Genomic DNA, 10,000 nt, shown 5'->3' with positions numbered 1-10,000 from the left:
AATAAAAAACAAGCCATGTAACAAATGTTTTTTTTGCACATATCTATGTGAAGTATGAATTTATGCACTTTATAAATAAACGTGAAACAATGTTTGCAAGATCACTGAAAAAATCTAAGAAACTATAGTAGGCTACTTGAACAAAGTGTAATTTGCTCATATCTGAGATATTATTTACTCTATATGCCCTATTCACCCTCTAGGGAGCATGAAAAAATGTACACATAAAACGGCCTTAATGGAATTTTAGAAAATCTTTACCATACTGGTAAGTAATTCAGGCTCTGCTATACTCAATACAGTTTCATGTGACAGTCTTTACCTCTATTAAGTGGACAAATGGAGAACAAGAGAAAGGAATCATATTTGGAAACATTCTTTTTTTATTTGTGCAACAATATATATCTACATAAATAAATAAACAACACAACAATAATAACAATAACACAGGTAACAATGTAAACAGAATAGAATTAACATTAATTATTAAGTAATTTAGCAGAAAATAGATAAAAAGGTACTATAAGTTATTATTTACAGGATTCTTATTAAGATTTATACATGTACACATTGAATTATATACAATATACATACAATCAGTGCATTCCATTAAAGGGATACTTCACCGATTTAGCATTCAGCTTTGTATCTGTAGAAACCCGGCAGTATTACTGAATGACCATGTTTCCCTCCATCATTTCCCCCTGAGAGGAGAGATATCTGCATTTTGGTTCTGCAAAAAAGTCCTCCGATGATGTAATATGACGATTTTTGCATCATCGGAGGACTTTTTGCAGAACCAATATGCAGATATCTCTCCTCTCAGGGGGAAATGATGGAGGGAAACATGGTCATTCAGTAATACTGCCGGGTTTCTACAGATACAAAGCTGAATGCTAAATCGGTGAAGTATCCCTTTAATGGAATACTTTTAAAAGTAATTTTCCCCAATACTGTGTACAATATATAAAAGGGGATGAGGTAAACTAGGTCTAATCCAGGTATTGTGATTTGGGGGATGTAGTTGGCTCTCTAATTGTTATTTTTCTTCTTTTTTAGTTCCTCATCAACTACACTTTTGAAGTGTTCAAAACTGTTGAACACAACACCTTCAAAACCTGAAGTGGTGGACTTCCTAGTTGCTGGGCAATAGGTAAATATTTTTTGGCTACTTTCAGCAGCCTTGTCTTTGGATGGCGTGTATCTCTTACGCTGCCCACCACACTGGGGTACATGGCAGGCCCCACAAGGCTTTGTGGATTTATGAGGCTTTATTGGTTTGGATGTCAGCGCAGGAGGTGGTGTGAAAGGTATGACCCCTTGACTGCTGGATGCCCCACAGAGCATCATGGATGGTCCCTGTGGCTGTGCAGGAACCACTACAAGGACAGGTGCATTTGACGCTCTGGGTGGGATGTACGTGGCCACAGGGGGTTTAGGTTGAATGGGCCGGTTCGCAAACTCTTCCACATCTATCCTGCAAAAATAAATCATACATGCGATGATGAGTATAATTCATGAGAAATAATGGGTATGACTATCAATTTACATGGTTTGTTGTGTTTAAGTTTAAACCATTCAGCTGATGAATTCAGATATGTTCACATGTAAGCAATAAGGTATGAGAGGCTGTGCTGTATAGTGAATAAGTAACGGCTGAAGCACTTGCCTCAAGTACCTTATTGCTTTTATAAAACGGTTACCACACAATATTAAAGTAAAAAAAATGTATTAGTGCAACTTTCATGAAGTTAAATCAGTAAAAGCATTTCTTCTGCTAGAAAAAAATAGTCCCTGACCGTGAACAACAATGTTCCAATATGTGTAATATGCATGAAAGCTCAAATAAAAACAACAAACTGATCTCAAACTTTGTCTCATTCTATGTTTATGTTTATACGTGTGGTTGCTAAGGGTTTTACAGCTTACCTCCGCTTCTGACCATGCCTTTTTCCAGCTGCATGACATAGGCTCTGGTACTGAACCTGAGGTCGATCTGGAGCTGGAAGGGATTCTGGCAGAGTAGGAGCTGCTGGCATTGGCTCTTCTGACAGCACTCTTTGGTGGGGTTTTACCTTTGGCATTACCGTTGCCCTGTAGTTAGCCTTCTTCTCTTCCCGTGCCATGAATGTAGAGATGGACTTGGCATTCAGATTGGGCAGTTGAAGCTCACACACGCACAGGAAAAGAGGGTAGCGCAAAAGCATGGAGGATGCAGGTAAAATATGCCTATGAACAATGATGTGAAATCAATAGTTTTTTAAATATTAAAGTTTATACTTACTTGGAATGGCATAACTCCACATCTCTGTGAGGGAATGGCATTGTACAGGTGTGAGTGCAAGCCTTCCAAGGAGTTACTGCCTCGCCGACACCTGTACTTGTTCAGGGAGACCCCATTCAGCACCACAACCTTCACTGACACATACAGCTGTATGCCAGGGGGGTCCTTTAAAACATACGTTGCTTTATTATTATGGTGTCTGTGAGTTTGTATGATTTTACAATGATTAGTTCAAAATAGTGTGTTCAAAGTAGTGTTTACCCACCTGCATACAACTTAGATGCTTGCTTGCAATTGCCCAATGAGAATCCACTGCCTGTGCTGATTTGAACAGGTGGATTCCATCAATGTCAAGGCCTGCAGGTCCCTTGAACTCCGTAATGATGGACTCAATTGCTGAAGCTGTCTCCTGTAACAATCATTCCAATTTATTTAATAGAGTTATATCGCTTAAAATGTGAAATTATTTCAATAATTAAAAGTATTTCCCAAAAAGAAATATAGTATTGTGAGAACTTAGTTAATTTTAGTGAAGTATGTTTTCAGCTTTTTATACATAAAGATTATGCATGGATTAATATTACACTTTACCTCAACGCCACGGGTGATCCGTCTGACATAGGACCTGATTTGATGAGGTTTAAGGAAGGCTATCATGTCCTCGTCTGAAAGTTTGCCGTACAACTCCTGGTTGCCCTTCCTGACTGCCTGGATTAGGAGCATCATATCGCTCTTGTTGTAGGCCAGCACTGCACCTGCAAGGGCACTCATGAACACCCCATACTTGGCATGGCTCTGTTTAATGACAACAGCATCCCAGCGGTGCAGCCAGTGTCGGATGTCCAGTCTGATTACAGTGCCCTTCTGCACCCAGTCCCTGAACAGATTCTCCAGGAAGGACGAACCACTGTCACTGAGACAATACAAATTTTCAGCATGTGTTCGTTGTTTTTTTTTAACATTAAATGAATGACAAATATTATCAGGGTATACGTATGTGTTATTACCTACCGACAACAGTTGTTATCTGCATATATGACAGCTGGTGCAGGAGCCCTAGCTCGTTCAAAGCGGGCCATCAGACCTTTGGCCATACGTCTGTAGCACCCCTCAGACTCAGCTGCCACCACCACTGTGGTCAAAAACTGGCCCCACTCGTTCAGCACACTGGTGATATACTGCATGGTGCCCTGGCCATCACCATATATCTTCTTAAGGACCTGAAAAAACAGAAAGCAGAACATCAATTTGATAGTTTCTATCAATAACCTGTCTGCCCAATATAATTTATATGAATTACAATGCATGTACATTTTGTATCCTCCACATTTGAACGCTGAACAGTGAGGCTAAAGTCCCTTATTCAAAACAATAGGTTGGCTCAATTCATTTTTAAAGTGACTAAATAAATATTAAGTTTGCTTAACTTCATGAATTGATAGAATACAAATACCTTTTTTGTGCCATCAATGCAGAGGATTTCTCCAGTCACACTGAGGATTGAGGCTCTGTACACAGACATCTTTTCCATCTCCATGATCATGTGCGCACGCCTCAGCACACGGGCACAAGGAAGGGGAGACCGGGGCAGAGGAGGGGTGTAAGTACCAGCAGCCTTGACAAAGGACAGGATGCTCTTCTGAGACGATGCAGATCCAGCTGTGTGGGCTTCATAAAGGAGAGTCTGGTACAGGTCACGGCGCTCCACATACCACTCATCATGTCCCTGCTGCAGCAGTCTCTGGACTTTGTTCATGGACACACTGTTGACCCTGTCATTCAGAAGAGTAACCACGCCTTTGTCAATAGCACGCTTCCCACACAGTATGGCAGGAAACATGCTTCTGATGGCTGGGGCCAAGTTCATCAGAATCTTGGGACTATGTGCCAGCCAAATGTACTGCTGAACATGATGACTGTCCTCATCTTCACTGTCTGCGTCACCATGTGTCTTACTCACTGCCCGCCTCATCTTTTCACAATGTGAACACTTCAGCTTCTCCGTCAACAGGGTGTAATTGTACTTCATCCCACACACTTGCCTAGCATAACTACCAAAGCCTTTCTTCTCAAGGTATTCATCTGGTCGTGCAGGGCAGTTGGAGCTAGGGCAGCGGATCTTGGCTTGCATCACACCAACTGGGCGCCAGAAGAAGACAGGGGTTGTGAAAAAGGCCATCATGTTGGGCAGTCCTCCCTTGACAGAAGTAGGAATTGGGGGTGGGTGGAACTCCATCTTCTCCTTTAAAAGCCTTCTCTCCACAATCTCTCCTTTGGCATTCTTGTACTTTGAAGGCCGCTCAAACAGACCATACGTCTCATCATATTTCAGCCACTTGATGTTAGGAGGCGCTATACCATTGGCTTGTGTAGATGGAGGTGGATGCTCCCAGTATTTCTGCCAGCCCTCTCGCAAGATGCCACTGGTTTCTGAGGCAGAGGTGTCTACAGGGGAAGAAGGTCTTCCCTGAGATGTGCTGAGGCTGTGGGAAGAGTCCAGACTCACAGCCGGTGTGAGCTCTCCCCAGGTGGTTAGTTGTGTGGAGACCGCTACCTCAGACTCTTCAAGGACAGTCTCTGTAGAAAAAATCAGACAAAATGTATTGAGCACATTGCTTAAGATGTGAATATAATGACACACAAACATTATCACAATAAACAAAGTTTGTTTCTATTTTCCATGTTATCAGATCTTATTTTAGATAACACAAATGATATTTGATATAAACATTTTAGTATAGAGCTGCTACAAAAAATATAGACAATAGTTATTTTTTTATATATTTAAACATATCACATCTACAAATTAAATTGATTGTTGTATGTGTTATCTAAATGCCAACAAAGCATTTAGACATTAAATCTGTTACACTGAAAAAGGGCAGCTAGCTTGATAATATCCCTCACCCTGCTGAAAATTAAAGTGAAATACTAAACCTACTGTCATCATTATCAGTGCCATAAAATGTGTGATATTTCAGCAGTGTATTGAGTCAGATGTTTGAAATACATCAGTAAGAAAATGTTATATTAATTTTAAAATAAGAGTTATGGTGTGTTAAATGTTAATTACCAGCAGCTGCCAACAATTCAGCATCACTGGCATAGTCAGGATCCTGCTGGAACTTTGAAACTGTAGATTCAGCCTTCTTTCCCTTGTCTTTCCTTGACTCCTGTTCATGCAGAAAATAAAGGAATTGTAGAAAACACATAAGAAGTTGTATTGTACCACATAAGCACAAGTACTTACACTGTTACCACTTCCTATGGCTAAAACACAAGCTTTTGTGCAGAGTAAACATTGATGATTTTACTATTGAAGGTGAAATACATGTGCCTAACTGATTTACAAATGCACACATTTTTTTATAAACAAAACCATAAATATAATTTAATCTCAGTTAAAAGGTCAAAGTTACCTCCAAGCGTTTGTTAAGATGAAAGGTGACAGGCGGGAACTCTCTGGCATACTGCAGCAATCGCTCCTTTTGCCACTTAAGGAGATCATTCTGCTCACCCTTCTGGCAATATTCAGACAGCAGCCATATGACCCAGCCCACATCATTTTCAAGCAACCACCTGAAAGACTGTCCTGCATATTTGCCGAATGTGACAACTAGCTGGCCTTTCCACATTTCCCCTCCAGCTTCCTTTGCAGCAGCCTCCGCCTTTTCAGAATTCAGACAGCTGGGATCTACTGCTTTGCTGGGGGCCATTGCCACACTCTTAGCTGCATCCGTACACTGCAGCTTGGCCTCTCCCTGTCTGTACAGACGGATGCATGGGTACAGGTGCTGTTTTTGGTGGCTGCTCAGCTGCTGTTTCAGTGCAAAGCTTTTCCCACACACTTCACACACATGCTCCTTTGGAAAATGAAGCTGCATGTGCCGAGTCAGGTTGGACTTCACAGAGAAACTCTTGTCACAAACACTGCACTTGTGTCCCTCCACATCCATGATTTCTAACTGTTGTAATAAAACAGAAACAGATTCAGATTAGTTTTTTCTTTTCAAACTGTACAGGGGACTAAACACTGGAAAACCAGGAGATGCAAAACATGTAAACAAGTAACAGTTCTGCTAATACTATTACTTAAAGTAGAACTAAAAAGGTATTTTGTAAAATAATAATCATAAAAAATACTACACAAGTACTGAGTAATCTTTATTGATTTTATCTGATTTACATTTTAATGTGATATTTCATATGATTAGCTGAAAGTTCAAAAGGTAATGGTTTTATAATTGTAGACTATATTTTTGCTTGCCTTGTGTTGTCAGTGTTTTAACATGTTATTGACTGTTAATGGCTTATCAGTTACTATATGTTATTGGCTGTTAATGGCTTATAAGTTACTATGAGACAAAATAGTTTAGATTAGTGGAGATAGCCGGACAAAACAGGCCTAAACTATTTACACTATGTACAGTATGTAGTCAGTCAATTCCAACAGGAAAAACTGACAGTAGTACTAGCAATAAGTAAAATCTACCTGTATACGGATAGTAGTTTAGTCTTAATGTCCAGCCCTGATTGTGTTTGGGTATTTCCAAAGTATTTAATTTGAGTAAAATATTACAAAGACTCGAATAACTGCAGTTTACGATACACGTTAGCAGTTAACTTAGATGGGCGATCATATTTTCTCTATTAAAGCTTTTAAAACTTTAATAACTTTGTAATTACTGCACGTAAATCCACGCAAATCCATACAAAAAGCGGTTAGAAAGCATTTATATGAATATACTGGTAAATATACTGGACTTACCTCTTGTTTGCTGTAACCGATCAACTCAATCAACTGATGATGGTAGTGTTATTTACGCTTGTCACTCACATGATGCACTTAATATTCAAAGCATCGGCGCCATCCGATTGGTGGGTTGAGGAAGAGACCTGCTCAACAGAGCTCAGTGATTGGTTGGTTGAGCAGCTCAACCTGCTCAACGGCGCTCAATGATTGGTCGGCATAGGGACTTGGAGGAGAGAACGCCTGGGAATACCAGGTGCTGTAAGCATTTAATTCTTTATTTAATTAATTATTTAATTATTTATTCATATAATTTTTTTCCAGAAATGCATCCTTTCTGTAAGCGTTCGCCGATGGCATGGCGTTGCCACATTAGTCTTGAAGTGGCTCTCGTATCGAGTCAGCGCTCGCTTACGGCCACACCACCCTGAGCACGCCCGCTCTCGTCTGATCTCGGAAGCCAAGCAGGGTCGGGCCTGGTTAGTACTTGGATGGGAGACCGCCTGGGAATACCAGGTGCTGTAAGCATTTAATTCTTTATTTAATTAATTATTTAATTATTTATTCATATAATTATTTTCCAGAAATGCATCCTTTCTGTTAGCGTTCGCCGATGGCATGGCGTTGCCACATTAGTCTTGAAGTGGCTCTCGAATCGAGTCAGCGCTCGCTTACGGCCACATCACCCTGAGCACGCCCGCTCTCGTCTGATCTCGGAAGCCAAGCAGGGTCGGGACTGTTTAGTACTTGGATGGGAGACCGCCTGGGAATACCAGGTGCTGTAAGCAATTATTTATTCATATAATTTTTTTCCAGAAATGCATCCTTTCTGTAAGCGTTCGCCGATGGCATGGCGTTGCCACATTAGTCTTGAAGTGGCTCTCGAATTGAGTCAGCGCTCGCTTACGGCCACACCACCCTGAGCACGCCCGCTCTCGTCTGATCTCGGAAGCCAAGCAGGGTCGGGCCTGGTTAGTACTTGGATGGGAGACCGCCTGGGAATACCAGGTGCTGTAAGCATTTAATTCTTTATTTAATTAATTATTTAATTATTTATTCATATAATTTTTTTCCAGAAATGCATCCTTTCTGTAAGCGTTCGCCGATGGCATGGTGTTGCCACATTAGTCTTGAAGTGGCTCTCGAATCGAGTCAGCGCTCTCTTACGGCCACACCACCCTGAGCACGCCCGCTCTCGTCTGATCTCGGAAGCCAAGCAGGGTCGGGCCTGGTTAGTACTTGGATGGGACACCGCCTGGGAATACCAGGTGCTGTAAGCATTTAATTCTTTATTTAATTAATTATTTAATTATTTATTCATATAATTTTTTTCCAGAAATGCATCCTTTCTGTAAGCGTTCGCCGATGGCATGGCGTTGCCACATTAGTCTTGAAGTGGCTCTCGAATCGAGTCAGCAATCGCTTACGGCCACACCACCCTGAGCACGCCCGCTCTCGTCTGATCTCGGAAGCCAAGCAGGGTCGGGCCTGGTTAGTACTTGGATGGGAGACCGCCTGGGAATACCAGGTGCTGTAAGCATTTAATTCTTTTTTTAATTAATTATTTAATTATTTATTCATATAATTTTTTTCCAGAAATGCATCCCTTCTGTAAGCGTTTGCCTATGGCATGGCGTTGCCACATTAGTCTTGAAGTGGCTCTCGAATCGAGTCAGCGCTCGCTTACGGCCACGCCACCCTGAGCACGCCCGCTCTCGTCTGATCTCGGAAGCCAAGCAGGGTCGGGCCTGGTTAGTACTTGGATGGGACACCGCCTGGGAATACCAGGTGCTGTAAGCATTTAATTCTTTATTTAATTAATCATTTAATTATTTATTCATATAATTTTTTTCCAGAAATGCATCCTTTCTGTAAGCGTTCGCCGATGGCATGGCGTTGCCACATTAGTCTTGAAGTGGCTCTCGAATCGAGTCAGCAATCGCTTACGGCCACACCACCCTGAGCACGCCCGCTCTCGTCTGATCTCGGAAGCTAAGCAGGGTCGGGCCTGGTTAGTACTTGGATGGGAGACCGCCTTGGAATACCAGGTGCTGTAAGCATTTAATTCTTTATTTAATTAATTATTTAATTATTTATTCATATAATTATTTTCCAGAAATGCATCCTTTCTGTTAGCGTTCGCCGATGGCATGGCGTTGCCACATTAGTCTTGAAGTGGCTCTCGAATCGAGTCAGCGCTCGCTTACGGCCACATCACCCTGAGCACGCCCGCTCTCGTCTGATCTCGGAAGCCAAGCAGGGTCGGGCCTGTTTAGTACTTGGATGGGAGACCGCCTGGGAATACCAGGTGCTGTAAGCAATTATTTAATTATTTATTCATATAATTTTTTTCCAGAAATGCATCCTTTCTGTAAGCGTTCGCCGATGGCATGGCGTTGCCACATTAGTCTTGAAGTGGCTCTCGAATTGAGTCAGCGCTTGCTTACGGCCACACCACCCTGAGCACGCCCGCTCTCGTCTGATCTCGGAAGCCAAGCAGGGTCGGGCCTGGTTAGTACTTGGATGGGACACCGCCTGGGAATACCAGGTGCTGTAAGCATTTAATTCTTTATTTAATTAATTATTTAATTATTTATTCATATAATTTTTTTCCAGAAATGCATCCTTTCTGTAAGCGTTCGCCGATGGCATGGCGTTGCCACATTAGTCTTGAAGTGGCTCTCGAATCGAGTCAGCGCTCGCTTACGGCCACACCACCCTGAGCACGCCCGCTCTCGTCTGATCTCGGAAGCCAAGCAGGGTCGGGCCTGGTTAGTACTTGGATGGGAGACCGCCTGGGAATACCAGGTGCTGTAAGCATTTAATTCTTTATTTAATTAATTATTTAATTATTTATTCATGTAATTTTTTTCCAGAAATGCATCCTTTCTGTAAGCGTTCGCCGATGGCATGGCGTTGCCACATTAGTCTTGAAGTGGCTCTCGAATCAAGTCAGCGCTCGCTTA

The 10,000-nt window shown here is 41.9% G+C and overlaps 1 protein-coding gene, 10 non-coding genes and 1 pseudogene across 11 annotated transcripts in view; 11 read left to right on the top strand and 1 right to left on the bottom strand.

Moving 5' to 3' along the window:
- Positions 1-3,076: 3,076 nt before the first annotated feature.
- LOC129433082 (uncharacterized) lies at positions 3,077-6,927 on the bottom strand. Its single transcript, XM_073859674.1, has 4 exons — positions 5,704-6,927; positions 5,358-5,457; positions 3,738-4,861; positions 3,077-3,197 (listed from the first exon to the last, which is right to left on the bottom strand). Exons 1-4 carry the CDS (start codon positions 6,238-6,240, stop codon positions 3,195-3,197), a joined length of 1,764 nt encoding a protein of 587 aa, XP_073715775.1. The 5' UTR covers positions 6,241-6,927; the 3' UTR covers positions 3,077-3,194.
- A 516-nt stretch (positions 6,928-7,443) lies between these two features.
- Positions 7,444-7,562, top strand: LOC129434635 (5S ribosomal RNA). The gene has a single exon (XR_008640906.1). It is a non-coding gene; the product is annotated as a 5S ribosomal RNA (ribosomal RNA).
- Positions 7,563-7,703: 141 nt separating this feature from the next.
- Positions 7,704-7,822, top strand: LOC141354190 (5S ribosomal RNA; annotated as a pseudogene).
- Positions 7,823-7,935: 113 nt separating this feature from the next.
- On the top strand, positions 7,936-8,054 carry LOC129434653 (5S ribosomal RNA). The gene has a single exon (XR_008640925.1). It is a non-coding gene; the product is annotated as a 5S ribosomal RNA (ribosomal RNA).
- Positions 8,055-8,195: 141 nt separating this feature from the next.
- Positions 8,196-8,314, top strand: LOC129434665 (5S ribosomal RNA). The gene has a single exon (XR_008640936.2). It is a non-coding gene; the product is annotated as a 5S ribosomal RNA (ribosomal RNA).
- A 141-nt stretch (positions 8,315-8,455) lies between these two features.
- On the top strand, positions 8,456-8,574 carry LOC129434673 (5S ribosomal RNA). Its single transcript, XR_008640944.1, has one exon. It is a non-coding gene; the product is annotated as a 5S ribosomal RNA (ribosomal RNA).
- A 141-nt stretch (positions 8,575-8,715) lies between these two features.
- On the top strand, positions 8,716-8,834 carry LOC129434674 (5S ribosomal RNA). Its single transcript, XR_008640945.2, has one exon. It is a non-coding gene; the product is annotated as a 5S ribosomal RNA (ribosomal RNA).
- A 141-nt stretch (positions 8,835-8,975) lies between these two features.
- Positions 8,976-9,094, top strand: LOC129434676 (5S ribosomal RNA). Its single transcript, XR_008640946.2, has one exon. It is a non-coding gene; the product is annotated as a 5S ribosomal RNA (ribosomal RNA).
- Positions 9,095-9,235: 141 nt separating this feature from the next.
- LOC129434677 (5S ribosomal RNA) lies at positions 9,236-9,354 on the top strand. The gene has a single exon (XR_008640947.2). It is a non-coding gene; the product is annotated as a 5S ribosomal RNA (ribosomal RNA).
- A 121-nt stretch (positions 9,355-9,475) lies between these two features.
- On the top strand, positions 9,476-9,594 carry LOC141357765 (5S ribosomal RNA). Its single transcript, XR_012364252.1, has one exon. It is a non-coding gene; the product is annotated as a 5S ribosomal RNA (ribosomal RNA).
- A 141-nt stretch (positions 9,595-9,735) lies between these two features.
- On the top strand, positions 9,736-9,854 carry LOC141354995 (5S ribosomal RNA). Its single transcript, XR_012361423.1, has one exon. It is a non-coding gene; the product is annotated as a 5S ribosomal RNA (ribosomal RNA).
- Positions 9,855-9,995: 141 nt separating this feature from the next.
- Positions 9,996-10,000, top strand: part of LOC129420149 (5S ribosomal RNA) — a 119-nt gene continuing 114 nt past the window's right edge. Inside the window, exon 1 of the ribosomal RNA XR_008636774.2 lies at positions 9,996-10,000. This exon is cut by the window's right edge and continues 114 nt beyond it. This is a non-coding gene — a ribosomal RNA (5S ribosomal RNA).

The sequence above is a fragment of the Misgurnus anguillicaudatus genome, chromosome 21 (assembly GCF_027580225.2).
Source record: "Misgurnus anguillicaudatus chromosome 21, ASM2758022v2, whole genome shotgun sequence".
In the NCBI taxonomy this organism is placed as follows: Eukaryota; Metazoa; Chordata; class Actinopteri; order Cypriniformes; family Cobitidae; genus Misgurnus; species Misgurnus anguillicaudatus.
This window is presented reverse-complemented; position numbering and strand designations above follow the sequence as displayed.